General features: G+C 27.1%; 2 protein-coding genes and 1 pseudogene across 2 annotated transcripts; all 3 read left to right on the forward strand.

Annotated features, from left to right (window-relative positions):
* Positions 1-1,463, forward strand: LOC145828465 (aspartyl aminopeptidase pseudogene; annotated as a pseudogene).
* A 3,273-nt stretch (positions 1,464-4,736) lies between these two features.
* LOC145829779 (transmembrane protein 65-like) lies at positions 4,737-15,770 on the forward strand. Its single transcript, XM_082937647.1, has 8 exons — positions 4,737-4,791; positions 9,128-9,228; positions 9,667-9,735; positions 11,414-11,481; positions 12,018-12,072; positions 12,768-12,810; positions 13,583-13,688; positions 15,514-15,770. Exons 1-8 carry the CDS (start codon positions 4,751-4,753, stop codon positions 15,604-15,606), a joined length of 576 nt encoding a protein of 191 aa, XP_082793773.1. The 5' UTR covers positions 4,737-4,750; the 3' UTR covers positions 15,607-15,770.
* A 1,114-nt stretch (positions 15,771-16,884) lies between these two features.
* On the forward strand, positions 16,885-19,705 carry LOC145829585 (hydroxysteroid 11-beta-dehydrogenase 1-like protein). The gene is made up of 8 exons (XM_082937425.1): positions 16,885-16,982; positions 17,257-17,387; positions 17,565-17,676; positions 17,955-18,045; positions 18,206-18,309; positions 18,476-18,641; positions 18,985-19,046; positions 19,462-19,705. The coding sequence occupies exons 1-8, from the start codon at positions 16,904-16,906 to the stop codon at positions 19,623-19,625; spliced, it is 909 nt and encodes a 302-aa protein (XP_082793551.1). The 5' UTR covers positions 16,885-16,903; the 3' UTR covers positions 19,626-19,705.

Consider the following 19,705-nt stretch of genomic DNA (forward strand, 5'->3'; position numbering starts at 1 on the left):
CAGTTCCTGAAATTCATCGACGCCTCCCCGTCTCCTTACCATGTCGTGGAAAACTGCAAGGAGATGCTTCTCCAAGCAGGCTTCGTTCAGCTGAAAGAAACAGACGCAGTCGAAACGCAACCGATGGGCAAGTACTTCATGACCCGCAACCAATCGCACATAATGGCGTGGACCGTCGGCGGGCAGTACAAGCCGGGAAACGGGTTCACCATGTTCGGCGCCCACACCGACAGCCCGTGTCTGCGAGTCAAGGTGGTCAGCAAGAAAGTGAGCGAAGGCAACGTGCAGGTCGGCACCGAGTGCTACGGCGGCGGCAACTGGCTGTCGTGGTTTGACAGGGACCTGCGCGTCGCCGGTCGCCTGCTCGTCAAACAAGGCGAAAACATTGTCAGCAAACTGGTTCACGTCAACAAGCCGCTGATGAGAGTTCCCTTCATTGCCATTCATCTCGCGCGCAAAATGAACGAAGAATTTCCCATCAACAAAGAGACCGATCTCGTTCCCGTTCTCGGCCAAGCGGTCAGCAACGAGCTCAACGCGCCTTGCCAAGCCAATCCAGCCTCAACATGCGTCCACAAGCACCACCCTATGCTGGTGAAGGTGCTTTGCGATGAGGCACAAATCGAACCTGAAAGTCTTGTAGACCTCGACTTGTTTCTTGCTGATTACACTCCTAGCGAGCTTGGCGGTGCAAACGGTGAATACGTCTTTGCGCCACGTCTCGACAATCTCATGAGCACTTACACTGGTCTTGTGGCTATCATCAAGTCTTGCAAAACTCTTGAAGATGAGTCAAACGTCCGCATGTACATGTCTTTCGACAACGAAGAAGTTGGATCGGAATCGGCTCAAGGAGCTTGCTCATCTCATGTCGAGTACCTTCTTCAAAGGATCGCAAACAATTCAGAAAACCCGATGGCGTTCCAGGAGGCAACTGTCAAGTCAATGGTGCTGAGCGCGGACATGGCTCATGGAGTTCACCCCAACTACCCTTCAAAACACGAGTCCAACATGAAGCCTACTTTGTGGGATGGTCCAGTTATAAAAACAAACAACAACACCAGGTAGTTGTTGTTTTAATTAATTAAAGACATAAGTGAATTTTGTGCAAGCACTAGTGGTTTGTTCTAAAAACTCTAATTAAACTTTATTATATTTATCATTATTACAACAGGTACGCAACAACAGCAGTCACTGCTACGATTGTTCGTCAGTGTGCGTTGCTTGCTGACGTGCAAATGCAAGACGTTCAGGTTCGCAACGACTCGCCTTGCGGAACAACCATTGGTCCTCTCATAGCTTCCAAGCTGGGAATGCAGACTTGCGACATCGGAGCGGCCCAGTGGAGCATGCACTCTATCAGAGAAGTTTGCGGAACGGTGGCAGTCAAGCAGTGCGAAGATTTGTACGAGTCGTATTTCAGCAACTACTCGAAAGTTAACAGCAAAGTCATCGTCGACTAATTTTGTGTTTTTTCATTAGGCGATTTTTTCAATCATATAGAAATAAAATTTACAATAAATTGCCTGATATATTCATCTTTATTTAATGAATTTAATACGATAAATATAGATTAAATAAGAAATTACTTACTTATAGATTATCTAGTTAAAATAACTTATTTTTCGTCAGTGTATGCTAAACTAACTTTTGCGTACGTGAAGTAAAAACTTAGATTGTTTAATAGCACATAAACTAAAAGATATATTTAATTTGGTCAAGTTAGTAAGAACTTCCATTGACACTTTTACCTTTGAATGTTTAATTCACTTAAGTACTTTTTGGCTAGTATGGCAACTATGGTAGCATGTTTTCAACTATGTTATAGCTGGTCAATCACAATTACTCATATTAATAGTGTAAATTATCCCGAAATTTTTCAATATTTGTTGAGGGGTTCACAAAGTGCGGCCTGCAAAGCAAATCATACATGGTAAAAATTATTCGAATGATATAAGGTAGAAGATAATTTGTTTATCTTCTGTAAAAAAATTTACCATCCAAATTTTAATTCTATTGCACTTTTTACTTTTTGTCACTATTTTTTAACTTAACTGACAATATTTTTTTTTCTGTCTAAAAGTTTCTTAAACAAAACATCTTCTGAAGTCTTACAGAGCTAAAGCATGGTTTTTTGTCAGCTTTGAAAAAAATAATTTAACATAAAGTTTTGATCTTGCCATTAAGATCACCATACCACAAGTTCTCGGTAGGTTGAGACCAGTGGCGTCGCGTAGTATTTTTCATAGGTGGTGCAGAAAAAAAAAAACCGAGGTGCCGATGCTTTAATCGCCCCTACTCCAGTTGTTTCTGCTCGACTTGTCTTCGCTCGAGTTGCTTCTGCTCTGGTTGCCTCTGCTCGAGTTGCTCTGCTCGAGTTGTTTCTGCTCGAGTTGCCTCAGCTCTGCTTAGCTTTGTTTACAATTGCTTGTAGAATGATACTTAAACCTGAAATGAACTGTTTCAGAGAATTTTCAACTTAGCTTACCTACCGCAAGATATTGATTTTTCGGTAATTCTTAAAGAAATTTTGCTTTTTGAGTTTATTTGCGGTAGTCAGTAAAGTTTGCGGCAGTGTAAAGAGCAAATCGGTCGCTGTCAAAGTTGGAGTTTTATAAGAGATTTTGTTCTAAAAAATAACTAAAACTTTAAAAATACTTAATTTTTTCCTACAAAATTTTAAGGTGGTGCAATTGCGGCAGTGCAACACCCCACGCGACGCCACTGGTAGAGATCCGACCCGAGTTTTAATTCTTCTTTTGGACTTACTGGCGAGTTTCAAATAGAAATGAAACCCGGCCGGCTCTCAGTTTACCAATGGCTTGTTTTTTGATAATCCAAATCGAAATTGTATGACCAATTTTTTTTTGATCCTGAAAAAGACATCAAACTGTATCCGTGGTATATGACTCGATAACCGGAAAAAAAAAGGTTATAATCCAGTACTAGTTTTTCACACCAAGCTTTTTCAGCGCTTATTTTCTTATCGTTCAATTAATCAATATTTATTTTTTTTTAGCTAAAAAATTAAAGGCATAACTTAAATATTTATAACAAGTAATTAAAAAAAACACATTTAAAAATATTAAAACTTAAAGTAAGCTGTTTTTAACTAAAATTTTTGTTTAGTTTCTGTATCACGATAAAACTAGCAACGCTTAAGAAAATAATCTACCAAGCTGTTCAGTTCAGCCATCTATTTTTCATCTCAGATCTTAGTAATTCCCTAAGCTAAGACATAAATTCAAAACTTTGTGTGATGTAGTAAATATTTTGACCTAAGCTCTTTTGTAAGTAACAAAAAAAAATTGAAACAAAGCAATGGTCAATGGATCTGTTGAATTTTCACTACACTATATTTCTCTAGATAGTTGAAAATTTTCATAAAACACTGGTAGAATAAAAAAAAAAAGAATGTTACTCTTTTTGTTAAGTGCTGGACCATTTTTAATGTATATGTGTTGACCACTGAGTTTTAATCTTGCAGCATTGACATCAGAGAATTTTCAAAACTGCAATCAGGACCCCTACACCATCAGGACACAGTTTTTTTATGTTATATTTACTATACATTTAATTATATATGCATATTGTTTGTAATAAAATCAGTTTATTGATAATATTATATAGAATCACCAACTCCAAAATATTTAGTTTAAGTAGTTTTAAATTATATCCTGGTGGCCCATTTTGGGAAACTCTGCTGTATAGTTTCTGTGCTTTTGTTATTTGACTTTTTGTTGTTTAATTTTTAAGGTTGCAAAACACTCAAAATACTTGAGACTTTTAGGATATTTTGAAGTTTTTGAAAATATCATGATAACTCAGGATAAGGGCATAGGGGGGGGGGGGGGGGGGGGTAAAAACCCTTTTTTGGTTTTTGATCTTATTTTATATAGTTTTTACTAAGCTACAAGATGCTTTTTACAGATTTAAAAAATTCAAAATAATTTTTGAGATATAGCCGGTCAAAGTCGGAGCCAACAATAGGTTCCTTATGAGAGGCGCAAACTAAAACGGCAAATAACTAGAAATCACTAAAAATCTATCTCCTCCTACGTTTTTTGAGATAACTACCTCAAATTTTCAGGAAATGTTCCTTGCAGTATTTAGAAAATTCTGTCGGAAGGAATTTAAAAAGATTTATTTAAAAAAAATTTTATAATAAAAAAACAAAAAAAAAACTGTTTTTTTTGTTTATTTTTTTTATAATTTTTTTATTTTTAATTTTTTTAAAAATTCCTTCCGACAGAATTTTCTAAATATATCAAGGAACACTTCCTAAAAGTTTGAGGTAGTTATCTCAAAAAACGTAGGAGAAGATAGATTTTTAGTGAAATAGTCTATTTTTGCCATTTTAGTTTGCGCCTCCCATAAGGAACCTATTGTCGGCTCCGACTTTGACCGGCTATATCTCAAAAATTACTTTGAATTTTTTAAATCTGTAAAAAGCATCTTGTAGCTTAGTAAAAACTATATAAAATAAGATAAAAAACCAAAAAAGGGTGTACCCCCCCCCCCCCCTATGCCCATAATTTGTTATGTTTCCAACTAAGGCTGACTCAGAATAGTTTAGTTAAAAAAACTCAGAATAATTTAAAGATTTTTAAGGACAGTTTTCTATATATTCTAAAAAGAATTAACCAATTTAGTAGCAATATTTTTTACTTGTTTCATAACCAATGTTATGGAGAACTTAACTTTTAATAGTTTCTAAAAGTAAAAAACAAAAAATTCCAAATTCAAGGTTATGAAAAAACTCATGACTCAAGAAAGTTTAAGGTCACTCAAGTAAGTTGACAAAGTTTTATATGTTGTATGTTTAATTACTTAATGTCAATTGTGTTATAGAATCTCAAGAAATTTATTGCAGATTGTTCATTTGAGTTTCATTTATACCAAAAATTGACTACTTCAAAGTTTATCAAGAATTTTATTGTTTTGTTTTTGACGTTTTCAATAATTTCAAATGATTTTATCTACTTTATAAGTATTATTTTTTTCTTATTTTGGTCACTGCTCTTTCTAATATAACTTTGCTTATTCTGCCCAATTCATTTTTTTCCGGATTGATTAGTCTGCATTCTCAAAAATTTTTTAAGGGTCACATTTTAATTGTTTACTATCATTTTTAACCCTCAATCATTTCTAACCCAATCATATATAATCTGATCATTTCTAACCCGAACACTTCTAACCGGATCATATCTTACTTATTAAGTAAACATTTGTTTTCTTTAGACCAGGGTTTCCCAAAGTGGGCCAAGTGATTCCTTTGGGGGCCATGACAGAAATTTAGGGGGCTATGTTCAGTAAGGCCACAAGGCAACAGTTTGAAACTTACACTAGATATATAAAAAAAAAAAAAGGTCTTAGGTGTTTTTTATGGTAGTTTTTGAGTAATCTTTTTTGACAGGGCAATAGCTTTTTAATTTCTTTTAAGGGGGCCTTTTGAAAAAATTTGGGAAACCCTGCTTTAGACTCTTTTAATTAGGGTTTATTAGACAAACATTAATGAAATTGTTCTTGTTATAAAAATTTTGTCTCGAAGAAAACTTAATGTTTATTTAAATAAAAATTGGAGACAGAAATTCTTTTTGCAATTTATTTTTTGTTAACTTAAAATTTATCAATCTACGCTTATAAAAAGTTCATGAAGATAACTAAAGATATTTGTGTAAAACAGTAAATTTAATAAAATTGTAAGATTATGCGTCATAATAGGTAAATAAAATTATATGTACAATGCCAAGCTATAATAAAGTAATTTTGAAAATATTAATGAAAAACTTAAAAACTTATTAATGTGTATTTAGTTAGAATTAAAATAAATTTTTCATATTAATATAAATTTAAGCTATTTTAGTTCAACTTATTAAATTTTTTATCAATCTGGCTAAATCAATTTTTTTTTTGATAATGTAAGATATACTTAACAGTTTTTCAGTGTTTTTGAATTTTGTTTGTTTGACTTCTTAGAATAAACTGGTATAACCATATTGAAGTTACATCTTCTTGTCATTTACAGAACTTGAATATTTTAACACAAGTAAATAAAAAAAGTTTAAGTTTACAAACGTAATTTCCAAATACAAAAACCTTTAAATTACAGTTTATAAGAGACGCTGTAAGTTTTAAGTCTAACACAAACAACTTTGTATTATTTTTAACTAATCTAACACTACTTTATAGTTGGTCAATTTACTATTTTAGCTTAAAAATTTTACAAAATTGCACAGACCTGTTTTGATAATAGAATTTAATCAAACACTAGAGGAACTTGAATACTATGTTTTGTTAGTAGAAAATCTTAATTTTTAGATATAATGTTTCTGAATTAAGATTACAAAACAGAATATGCCATTTATCAAAACGCTAAAGCATTTAATGTTGGCTGACTGTCTAGTTTTTGTTTCATTAATAAATTTATCCTTAGATCTTTGGCAAAAAAAATTACTGACACTTAATCAGACTTGTTCATTAATAAAACAATTTCAATGGTGATCAAATCTTGTCTAGTTAATCTTATTTAAAATATTTTTTTACTTTTTTATATATAATATCCAAAATGTAGTATCACTTGAATTTTTTTGTTTTTTTTTTGTTAGATTCTCTTATTTTTTTACATTTACTTTAAAAAAAAGAATAAAAACAACAAAAAGACTAACAAAATAACAACAAAAAAAAACTTTTTTAACAAAAAATAAAAAGTCACTAGTTGTTAAACTAACTATAATTACAAGCAATAGCTTGAAAAAATTCAATTACAGTTTTTTCTTCCATTTTGTCAACTATTTTTTTGAAGATTATTCCAGGCAATATACTTATTTTTCTTAAAAAAAAAAAAAAAGCTAGCTTTGAGTGTGTTGACTTTGTTATTGATAATCATCTGTTCTCTTTCCAATGCTAAAAAACACAGAATTAGCACATGATTACACAGACTGGCCACTCTTTAACCTGGTTGTTAGTTCTATGTTCATTGTTTCTAGTTCTTTCATTTACATTTCAGAGCTTTATCAAAAACAATAGTCGCCCAACGTTTGAGTTAGGTTATATTAAGACTAATCCTAAAAGCTTCTAATGTAAAATCACTCGATGGATCTGGTCTGTATCAGCTTTGCTATTTCGCTGAACCTCATCTCAAAATTGAGAGTGAGTTCATATTTCATTGACAACAGCTGGGGTCTCAATTTTATCCTTTGACTTGTGCTCTTGTGTGGTCAATCTAGTTTAAAAAAAACAAAAAAGCTCATGTATTTTTAATCTAGATATAAAATAACAATAGGAACTGAATCTATAAAGTTTTCATATCATATAAGTTGAATAAAGTGAAAAGAAGTAAACAATAATTATAAGCATTTAAGTAAACAAAATCTTTCTTACTTCATCTTTTACAAAGACTAGATGTAATTTTTTATAGCATATCTTAAAATTCTCTCTTTAAATTTTTTAAAAGCAATTGAAAATCTAACTTAATAAAACTTATTACCCAAGCACCTTAGCTGGCAAAGTTAATATTGCCACAAAATGCACGAAGACAAATTTGCACAAAGGAACAAAATTGCATGAAGACAATTTTGCACAAGGGTCAATTTTGCAAGAGTTACATTTTTGCACGAGAGTAAAACAAATAGAAAAAAAAAACAGAAAAAAAACAAAAGATTAAATAATAAAAAAACAAAAAGAAAAATAAAGTTACTGATCGAGGGTAAGGTTTGGGGGTAATTTTGACAGTAAAAATCAAATAAAAAAGAAATAAAAATTATTAAAAAAAAAGCTACCAACAGAGGGTAAGGGTTAGGGGTAACAGTAATAGTAAAAAAAAGAACTAAATTAAAAATACAAATTAAAATTGATAAAAAATACAAAAATATTCAACCTGTGCAAAAATTTCTTTGTGCAAAAGCATCTTTGTGCAATTTTTTCTTTGTTCAATTTATACCCGTGTGTAAAAATGTCTTTGTGCAAAAGTATCTTTGTGCACTTGTGCAACTTTATCCCCTCGTGAAAATTTAACACCTACCCAATTTTTTTATAGCAAATTTTAAAATTCTCTCTCTTTAAAATTTTTTACAGATGAGACAATTTTGTTAACAGAAAACATGATCCAAGCACATTAGCTGGCAAAATTAATACCTAGGTCTTTTTAACTAATAAGTTTTACATATAATATGTAAATAAACTAAAAAAAACTTTTTGTTAGTGTTTCAACATTAGTATCTTAGTATTCTGAAAACAAACTTGTTAATTAGGTTCTTAAAAATTTTTAACACACTATTTTCTACAAATAAGAAGTTAGTTTTGGTCAGAGCAGACACACTACAAATATATTTTTCAACTCCAAATTTAAAAAAAAAGGTCTATATTTAAAAAAAACGTAATATATAATACTCTCAGATTAGTAAAAGCAGATAGATGAGTATTTTATACAAAGCTACTAGCACTTGTAGAAAAATATGTATAATCAATACTTTAAATAAAGTCAAACTAAAAAACTTATCAGCAAGTTGTCAAAAATCAAACAATCATTTGTTTACAACAGTAAGGTAGGAAAATTACTTTTATTGATAAAAACTTTTTGTTTTAGATACAAGAGTTTCATTATAAGTTATTTTTATGATTACTAAACTTTATGTTTTTACTAAAAAACTTTTATGTGTTATTTAAAGTTTTATAACCATTGAGTAAATTTAATGTTGAATATTTTAATGTGTTATGAATAATTTGATACCTTAAGATTTCATGTACACAGATGATTAAGTAAAAACTAAGCTTTGTGAAAAAAAAATAGTCATAGAGTATAAAAATAATAGACAGCCATGGATGTATTAAAAAATGATTTAATAATTTATATCTTAAAAAAGATTAATTTAAAATTAAAACTTAGCTTTTTGTAATAGTTTCCATGGCTGATTACTTAAAATCTAATATAATTCAATTAGTTTTCAAAATAAATAAAATTTATGCTGTGTGATTTACAAAAACAAATACATAAATGAAAATATACAAAAAAATCTTAACAATATTTTTGAAAATTGTTAGATAAAAAATGCTCTGTAAGCATTTTAGAATATTTTTTTAGATTAAAAGAAATATTTTGTTTCATTTTTAATATTAATTCTTATAGATATCAAAGTGAAGAATCTAACAGTTATGCTATTTTACAAAAAACAATTAAAGACTTGAATAAAGAAGAAAGAAGTCTATTACTCATCGAAATTGAAAAGTGTTGGTTTAAAATAATTTAGTTGGCCTTGCTGTTTATAAATTGTAGAAATGTAAACTTACTATAAGAGCTTTTAGAATATCTATAAAGTATTAAGATACATTTATATCTTGATTTATCCTTGCTTCACCAAACCAAACAGTTTTTGAAGAATTTTTTTCTTAGATAAATTTTTGTTTACTTATTGGTTAACTTAAAGAAAGTTATATATTTTCTTGATTAGGGGTTTGATATTTTATTGTTTTAGTTTATGAGCGTGTTTTGTGTTTAAAAAGTTTTTTCATTTGAAATTCTACAATTGAATTACATGTTTAACTCTCTTTGTATGTATTATTAAAAGTTTGATAAGTTTCAATGAAAATTAAATAGTTAGTCTATTAGTTTTACTATTCAAAGTTCTTTAATTTCGTTTTACGATTAAAACTGTTTTATATTCTTAGATAACAAAAAAGAAATAGATGTTAACAGTGATGGCAGTTCAAAGATAACAAATGACAAAGCAATGACTTGTTAGTAGTTTTTAATTTATTCAAACAACAAATGTTACAATATTGTAATTATTATTTTTACTCTAGACTTTTAATACGTGTTCTTATATTCTGCTCATAATATAAAGTAAGTGTTTAATTGAAAAGTTTTTTTTTTGTAGGTGTTCAATCAAAATTTCAAACCTTTTTAAAGTATGTATTAAAAAGTTAAATCTAACGTAAAACTGTTCTAGTACTTTTACATGTTTAAAGCTTTTGTTGTAAAACAAATGATTAGTTGCTTTTATAACTATTTTTTCCATTCTTTGATACCTTGCAAATATTTTTTATAGTTACAACTATTTAATTGATTGAATTAGTTTTGTTCTGTTTTGTAAAATACCAGGAATGTAAGGATTTCTTACATGAGCTGAAAAAGTTGCTTTCTTAAAAAATTCTTAACAATTTATGAAATAAAAGACAGAAATAAAATAAAGGTTTTTCACTGTATTTCAAAATTTAAGTATTTTAAAGAAATACCAAATTGGCCTTATTTCTTATTTTTTTAATTATTCAACTAAACTTTTTAACCTTAGTAAGTATAATCGCAAAATTAAAAAGCAAATTTAACTTTTTAGAAGCTGTTTAAATTTTAAATTATTTTATTTGTAACACTGTTGCAATTGTAAACACACTCTCGTAAAAATTGTAAAAACATGTTTGTGTTAAAGTAAAATGTTCTTTCATTTTTCTGAATGTTTTTAATTGTTTTTTCTTTTACGCACACTTTAGAAACTCTGTTTAACCAGGGTTGCCAAAAAACCCGAAATTATGAAAAAACCTGGAATTTGACAATTTAAGCTAAAAAAACCTGGAAAAACCTTGAGTTTGAGAAATTTTGAAAAAACATATCAAAATAACTAAAACATATGAAAAAACCTGGAATTTTAATCATTTTTACATGCTAGATAGTAAAATTTTATTTTGACACGAAAAATCATATAAATAAAATTTTTGTAGTCATCAAATTAGTAGCTTCAAGATATCCTTTCAATGTTTTTATACTACTCCGCACAGTTTTTAACCTTAAACTTGGCATTAAACTAAGAATATACCCAAAAACGTGTACTTTAAAAAACCTGGAAGAAAATCAGAAAACCTTGAAGAAGTTTCTCAAAAAAAAAGGCAACCCTGTATAACAAAGATCTTGTCTTTTATACAAGAATATTTTTAATTTAGTTATACAATCAATTTGTTAATTAAATATTGTTTTGTATTTGATTTATTATAATAAGATTAAAAACTTTAATTGGAAAATATTAAAAAATTCAAAACAGATACTTTTTGAACTAAAAAATTCAGTGTATCACGTTGTCATTAGCGTAAATGTATAATATAGTGAAACTTAATAAAGTTTTACACAACAGCGAATTTCTAAATAATAATTCTTATAAATTATTTTATTATACAACTTGTTTTTGCTTGCTTATTTCAGTTTAAATAAAAAAAAAGGTAATGGATTTAAATTAGCAAGAAAAATATTGATGTAAAATTGTTTTTGACTGTTAAATATTATCTTTGTTACTACTAATAAAAATATAACTTACTTGTCATAGATTTCGTAAAAACAAAAACAATACATTTTATATATAAAAAGTTTTATTTGACATGCAGTTTTAGCTCAAACTGTGATAGTTTATACTGAACATACTTTCAACAGTGTTTTTCATCAACTGTGTTCCATTTATTGGATTTGGCTTTTTTGACAACCTCATAATGATTGTTGCAGTAAGTAGATTATTACCTCATAATTATCACATGAATGGCTTTTTGTTTCTATAAGTATGAATTACGAACAACTACTATCTACAGGGTGGCCATTTAACCTGAAATAAACAAAAATCTAAATTTAGGCAAACAAAAAAAAAAACTGGAATCTCATATTAAAAAACAGAGCCTTGAGTTTTGAGTTAAAAAAACCTTTGAACTTGAATAGTTTTTACATGTTAAACAATTATATTTTAATTAGGTACAAAATATCTATTATGTACAAAAAACACTTTTTATAACTTAGAATTATATTTTTCATTGAAAATATTTGAAGTAAAATTACAATATTTTTTTAATATTTTACATTAAACTTAAAACAGTTTTTTACCTTAAATTTAATTTATTATATTTAATTAGTTAAAAGATAGTCAAAGAAACGCCTATGTAGTTATAAAAGTCTGGAAGAATTTTCTAAAAAGCCAATGACCACCCTGTATCTATTTAGTTTATAAACAACAAAAAAAAAAAATTGATGAAATATAAATATGTTTTAGGGTGAATACATCGACTTAAAGCTTGGTATGGTCTTCGGAATTTCGACAATGGCTGGTACGTCTTATTTCATCTACTTTATGTTTCATGTATTAGTAGTTTTAGTACTAAAATGTTTGGGAAAAAATTTATAAGAAATGAAATACAATAGAGATGAAGTTATACTTATAACTATTAAAACTTTTATTTTATAGTTTAGAACAAAAAACTGTTTTAATTTAATCTTAGTTGTTTAGAAAATGCTAAAATTAATTTTGAATAGTGTTTTGTTATATACAAAATGGAATTAAATATTTAACTGCTTTTATATAAAAAAAAGCTTTCAATTTGAAAAATGAAATTGTTTGAAATATTTTATCGCTATAACTTTCATGAAATTTAAAAACCGAATTGAAGTTATTATATATGACTGCGCGAAAAGCTTTTTCTAACTTTTGTAAGTTTTTAAAACAACAAAACGTAAGCTTGTTCTTTAATAGTCTATTCAATATATGTAAAATAGTTTTGTTCAAACCTTCTGTTAATTTTTGGTTTTTTATAATTTTTTACTATTATTCATAAAATTATTATTAAGTTTTTACTATTGCTAAACATCTGTAGCTGCTGATCTAATCATTATTGTATTAAACAAATTTACATTACATGTATTTTGATATGAAAAACTAGTAGATAGCTCACTTTTTTGCCAATTTTTAAGCAAACCTATTATAAAAAGTGAGAACTTTAATATATAAGATGTTTATTATTTTCAGCTGCAGCTCTAGGAAATTTAATATCCGACTGTTTTGGTGTCAAGTAAGTTCTTTGTATTTTAAATTTTTAATTCATAATAATCCATTCCTTTTTTTTCTGATTTTGTGAACGTTAAAAAATATAGCACTTTCATAAAAATTACTTAAGTATTGTCTATTTTAAACATTTTTGCATCAAAAAAAAAAATTATTCTAATTATAATTTGATTTAACCGTCGTCTTATACTTTTTTGATCATAAATTCACAGCAATAAAATTAATATTTTAGTACTACATTTAACTTATTTATTCTTAAAGTTTTGCTTTGTTTTCGGTTTAATGATGTTAACAAAAATCAATAAGCACTCTAAAGTTAATAATTGATTGAGCTTTGAAAAACAGTTTGCTGTAAACTTTTGAAAATTATATTCTATATATAAAAAAATATTCTACCAAGAGAAATATAGATATAAATTAATCGTGTTTAAAAATTTTATATTTAAATTTTTATTTTTATACTTTTTAATAAAATCTTTTATTATTTAAAACAAATAACAAACAGTTTCAAACACTTGTTGAAACAAAGCAGTTTGTTAGTTGATGTATTAGTTAGCATAAATAATAAAAATTGCATGCATTTAACGAAATTAAAAATATTATAAATTTACTACACAAAACCATTACCATTTGTTTTTGTTTATAATGCTCATTATTAACTAAATAAAACTAATTTTCAACAGTTTTACACTATTTTTAATTGAGTTTGCTCTACTAATATTAAAAAAAAAATACTTCTAAAACGTTTTATTTTGTTACTTAGACTTTACTCTTTACAGATTATCAGTTTATATTGAATCTTGGTGTTTAAAATTTGGACTAAAATCTCCATACCTCACATTCAAACAAAGTGAATTGAGAAAAACCCGTTTAATTGTAGCTTTAGTAAGTAAAAAGTAAATTTCTCCTATTCTATTTTTTTTTACTATTAGAAAAGTATAGTTTTATATATTTTTTCAAACCTACTATTAACTTTGAATAAATATTATCAAAGCATTGTTATGTATATTAGAGTGCTTATTTTTAGCTACTTTTGATTTTCCGGCTGCAAAAATTTTTATGCTTTGGAAATATCATAAAACCACCCTGTAAAAAAGTTGAGATGATTTGAAAAAACTTTCACCTTGGCACCAACCGATTTTCTAAAAACCACCCCCATGTATGGGATCCAAAAAATGCGACCTTGAAGTTTTAGCTGAAATTTTTTTACATGTGGCCAATTATCACACAAACACATTGTGAACATTTAAAACGATTTAAAGAAAATGTTATGGTGGTATTTCTTGTTTAAAAAAAAAAAAGAAAATTCAAGAAAACTTACAAAAAGTGATAAAATTTACATAAAATTAAGAAATGCCACCATAAAATTTTCTTTAAATTGTTTAAAATATGTTTGCGTGATAACTGGCCAAATGTAAAAAAAAAACTTCAGCTTAGAATTCCACGGTCACATTTTTTGGATCCCATACATTTTGCATTGAGGTGGTTTTTAGAAAATCGGTTGGTGCAATGGTGAAAGTTTCTTCAAATCAACTAAATTTTTGCACAGGGTGTTTTTATAATATTTCCTAAGCATAAAACTTTTTCCAGCCGAAAAATCAGAGTAGCTATAAAAATAAGCACCCTAAAGTATATCAATAAAAGCTCGAATAAAAATAAGACAAAATTCAGGGTTGCCAAATAACCTGGAATTTGATAATTTAGGCAAAATATCTGTGTAACCTGGAATTTAACAAATTTTGAAAAAAAAACCTTGAATTTCAAGCAAAAGTATAAAAAAACTGGAAAAACACGGAATTTAGAACTGTTTTTACATGTGAAGTAACGAAATTTTGACAAAATACGAAAATCTTTTATAAAGATGAAAAAAAAACTTGTGTTGTTCAATTTTTTTATCATTGAAAAACACATTTAAGGTAACTTTACAGTATTTTTATAACGTTGTTATACTATTGAAAACAGTTTTTTTTAATATCAATTATACTAAAATTGGACTAAAAAAATTGGTTTTAAACAACCTGGATAAAGTTCATAAAAACTTGAAGAAATTCACAATAAACCTTTAGCAGCCTTGAAGATTGACATTTTGTATTTTTTGAACTTTTTGTTAATTCAATTAAAAAGCCATCTGCTGTCTCTTACATGTGTTTGTATAGATTGTTGTTAAAGTTATAGTTGTAGTTATAATAGTTATATATACATCAGGGTTGCCACTTTACCTGGAAAAACCTGTAATTTTAAACAATTTTAACATCTTAAGTCGTAAAATTAAGATTTGACTCTAAAAATCTATCATATAGACAAAAATTTTTGTCATCATCAACATTTTTTTATTAAAAACACATTTAATAGCTTAAGAGTATCTTTTCAATGATTTTATACTATTTAACACAGTTTATTACCTTAAACTTAACTTTAAACTAAAAAAAATGTACTTTTAAAAACCTGGAAGAAATTTTGAAAACCTGGAAAAAAAAAATGAAAAAACGAGTGGCAACCCTGATACATGTTGTATATTTTTAACTTATCTACATATGATGTTTTATAAAAATAAAATTTAAATAATTTTTAGAATTTATAACTAACTTAGTTCACTATAGCTACAACCTTAAAACCAATAGAGTTAAAAAATACTTTTAATATGTGTTGACCGCCAAATTTATTAAACCCAAAAAATAGTTTTAATCAAAGACGTTTAAAACACATGCAGGGAAAACTATTCGGAATAACAATCGGATGTATAATTGGAATGTTTCCGTTACTGTTCAGTAGCTACGATGAAAAACAAGAAGAAGAGCTGTAAAATTTTATCGTTACAATGCTCTAAGAAATTTAATAAGTGATGGTTTTGCTGAATATCAAATTCCGACGACAATATGTATAAAAGCTCTTTAGTATTTTTAACTTATCTAAGTCAAAACGGCTGCTCCAATTAATTTATTATTGATTTTTGTTTGACTACATTATAAATGCTGCTTGTAATTGTTTTTTCCTGTGATTAAAATTTTGTTATTAATTATGTCATTTGTGAATAATCTTGAATCATGAGAATACAATTTGTGTGCAATAAAGTTTAAGTGTTAGTTTTGTACATGTGTATAATTTTTTTCTAGTGTTGTAATTTCTTTGCACCTAATAAAGTATAAATTTTAATTTGGTAGTTACATCCAGTTGCTATCTTTTTTTATTATTGAAATCATATTAAATACATAAAAGTTAGGACTACCAATATAAGTTTTTAAGATGTATTTTAGTTCAATACGTTTAACTTGTAACAATATCAATTATAGTACTAATAACTTTTCTCAAGTAAGAGAAAAACAACTTTGTTCTTACTTTAATTTCGACAAAAAACCCAGACGTTTACGTTTTTTTATTTCCAAAAATTGAAAATAGCTGCCTAATTTAGTAATTTAATGTTCTAATTTATTTAACAGCCATATTAAATTTCATTTTTTAGATTTTAGAAGAAATAATTGAAGTTAACTTAAGATTTATTAGAAATTTTGTAAACATTGATTAAGTACTGAATTGGCACAAAAATATCATTTAAGCACTTAAAATGTCTATTTGCATGATATAAACACAGTAAAAACTGATGATTGTAACCATATCCAATATTTATATTATAGTTATCAAATTTTTATATATTGCCATTGAAACGCAAAGGTTTTTGCTTGTGAAAAAGTAAATACCAAGAGTTTATAAAGCTGTTTTGGTATGAAAAACGTTATATAAAAATTCTTTGTTTACCAGTCACGTTTTTCATTTAACAATAGTTATAACAAAATTATTTTAATTGTTCACTTAAGTGTATAAAAAAATATTAGTCATAACTTACATTATCAATAGATAAAAATTGTTTGTTTTGTTGTTATCTATATGTATATAGTATTATTGTTATATAAAAAATAGTTTTCCAATTTCTAAATACTTTTTTATGAAGAAAAATTTTTAATGTATAAAATAGTATCTTGAAATTTAAATGTAAAATGAAACAGTTTCTCAATTTTTTTTATAGTTGTTCAAACTTTTTTACTATGAAAGTTTTAATATAAATTAAACATTTTTTTTAGAGTTTTTTATATAGTTTGATAAAAATGAAGTACAAAATAATAGTTGGATTTTTGGCTGTATTTGTTGCTTTGAAGTTGCAAGCAAATAAAAAACCAGATCCTGGTAAGTTATGTATTTGAATATTCAATTAATTTTCATAGTTTTATTACTTTAGACTCGTGTACTTTTAAGTTTTTAATATAATTTATAACTCATCAAAAAATCTTACGAAAAAGCTTTACTAATAAGATTACTCCAAAAATCTATAGGTGGATAAAAAAAGTAGATCTTTTAAAATATATTACTAAAATATTAAATAGACTAATATACATATTAAACTAATAATAGATTTGAACAATTTAAAAACAGTTCGAAAATATTTTTTTATAACAATTAGAATCCTATCGCGGGAAACGAGTGGTTGTGACTGGTGCAAGTCAAAATATAGGCGAGCAAATTGTATACGAGTATTGTGAACGAGGTGCTAAGTTGGTCATCACTGCAAGAAGAAAAAATAAATTACAAGAAGTATACTTTGTTGCTAAATATGAGTACATATTTACTTTTCGTATGTAACAAAACATAATTTCAGGTTGTTTTTAACTTGAAAATTTTCCCATTTAAAATAAACAGCACATAGAAATTTTGTAGAACAACTAGTTTGTTATTGTGTGTCATCTTCAATCGTAATTTCTACGTTGAAAGGTTCAAAGCAAATGCATGGAACTAGGGGCATTGAGCTGTGATATTTATCCGCTCGACATGTCGCACTTGGATGAAATACCTACGTTTGTCAGTAAAGCTGCTGGTTTAATGGGTTAGTTCGGTATGCAGTACTATTTTTCGAGGAAACAAATAATTTTTGTTAAAATATTTTTGTTTTAGCCCTTAAAGTTTACGATAGGTTAGGTTTTGATACATATAACATACTATTTATTTTGTGTGGTTGTTAACGTATCTGTAAGCTTAAACAGTTAATAAGTGCGAACTTTTAGAATATTTGATCCAGAATCTAGGTTATACTTATTTAAAACAGCTGTGTAAAATTAAACAAAAACTGCTAAACAGTGTCCTAAGTAGTTATATAAAAAACAGGTGGAATAGATATTCTGGTTTTGAACCACATAATGAGAACTTTAACGTTAGAATGGACTAACAGCAAAGAGAACTTAAATTATCTAGATCAGTAAGTTTGTTTTATTAAGGAGTTTTCATTGTTTCAAAAAAAACATAAAGAATTATTAAGCTTCAACTAAAAAGACTTTTATAACAAAAATGTGAGATCAAAAGTATAAAATTATAAAATTCTTTTTTCTATGTTTCGATGTTCTAAATATTTTTCTCAGGTCAATAAAAGTAAACTACTTATCATATGTGCACATATCAAGTTATGCGGATAAATATTTGTCTACTTCCAATGGCCAACTTGTGTTTGTTTCATCTTTAGCAGGTAATTAATTAGTTATTAAGATGTAAAAAATAACAATTTATTGTCATCTAAGTTAAAAGGACATGATATGTTTTTAGAAGTTCAAAAAATATTCTAATTTTAGATAAGGAGTTTTCTAATAAAACTAACTTATCAAACATTAGCCATTTATGTGTATAAAATTTAGGTTCTATGAAGACTCTCAACACGACGGCTTATGGAGCTACCAAGGCGGCTTTGAACCGTTTCTACGACAACCTGCGTTACGAAATGCTGTCTAGAGGGCGAAAAGACCAATACTCAATTACTTGTTGTATGTTGGGGCTTATTGACACTTCTTCAGACTACAGCAGGTTGTTATAAAAACTTAAAAAAAAAACAAGTTTAAACTTAAACTAAATTCAGTGTTTTTAAATAGTTTAAGTTAAAGGTTTGAATAAATAAGAATTAAGAGAAATCAAATAATCTGATAAGCAGTTTTTTAAGTAAAACGCACTTTAAAAAGTGTTTTAAGTAGTTTGTATAAGTTTTTGAAGTTTTATTTTAAAGCTAAATAGTTCTTAATTTTCCTAATTAATATATTTATCACTTACCTAAATTTCCCAGTTAAAAATTGTTTGCGAAATATAATACTTCATACAAAATTAGTTTGATTTGTTTCATACTTAGAAAATACACTTTTTTAACATTTTTCAGTCAAAGAAAAGTTACAGTAAAAGCTTATCCAGTTAAAAAAACTGCAGAAGAAGTTATTGAAGGTTATTTATTTTTCGCTAAACATTATATTATGTTACACATTGTTATAAACACATTATTTTCGTTACATTAATCTTCTTTGAACTTCTTATAACTAATTTTTATGTTTTTACTATTCAATGAAAAGTTTTAAAAATTTATTTTCAAAATAATTGTACTATATGTATTTAACAAGCAAAAACTTATAATATCTTTTAAATTATGCAAGTATACATACGATATTTCATTTTTTTTATAAATAATTTATCTAGAAATTTAACTTATAAAAATAAGATAAAGGTAAGAAAAGCTTAGTATAAGTATTTAAGAATGTTTGCTTACTTATTTAAAAAATTTTATATAAAAAATTATTTTAAGTAACATAATAAACTAATAAAAAGAAGCTGAAACGTAAAAAAATAATACTTAAAATAACAGCTGGAATGTTAAGACAACGCGAAGTTTTTATTCCAAAGTTCACAAAGTCTTTTCATCTAGTTCAGAGATTTTTACAATATGAAATTTTTGACTCAATTCTTCTAAAGTTTACTTATGGTGTTGAAACTGATAACCTACCTTATATATTTAAACTCATTCTTTAAGTTAGTTCTTACTTAAAATTAAAATATATATGAACTAATAGATTATACTTGAAACCATTATAAAATGTCTTTTAAACTTA

This window comes from Thalia democratica, chromosome 2 (assembly GCF_965202585.1).
Source record: "Thalia democratica chromosome 2, ktThaDemo2.hap1.1, whole genome shotgun sequence".
Classification (NCBI taxonomy): domain Eukaryota; kingdom Metazoa; phylum Chordata; class Thaliacea; order Salpida; family Salpidae; genus Thalia; species Thalia democratica.

Coding starts and splice junctions, on each gene's coding strand:
- LOC145829779 (XM_082937647.1), top strand. CDS start 4,751: ATGAAAAAACTCATGACTCAAGAAAGTTTAAGGTCACTCAA. Junction 11,482..12,017: donor ACCTCATAATGATTGTTGCA/GTAAGTAGATTA, acceptor AATATGTTTTAG/GGTGAATACATCGACTTAAA. Junction 12,073..12,767: donor CGGAATTTCGACAATGGCTG/GTACGTCTTATT, acceptor TATTATTTTCAG/CTGCAGCTCTAGGAAATTTA.
- LOC145829585 (XM_082937425.1), top strand. CDS start 16,904: ATGAAGTACAAAATAATAGTTGGATTTTTGGCTGTATTTGTTGCTTTG. Junction 17,388..17,564: donor GAAAAAATAAATTACAAGAA/GTATACTTTGTT, acceptor CTACGTTGAAAG/GTTCAAAGCAAATGCATGGA. Junction 18,310..18,475: donor GTTTGTTTCATCTTTAGCAG/GTAATTAATTAG, acceptor TATAAAATTTAG/GTTCTATGAAGACTCTCAAC.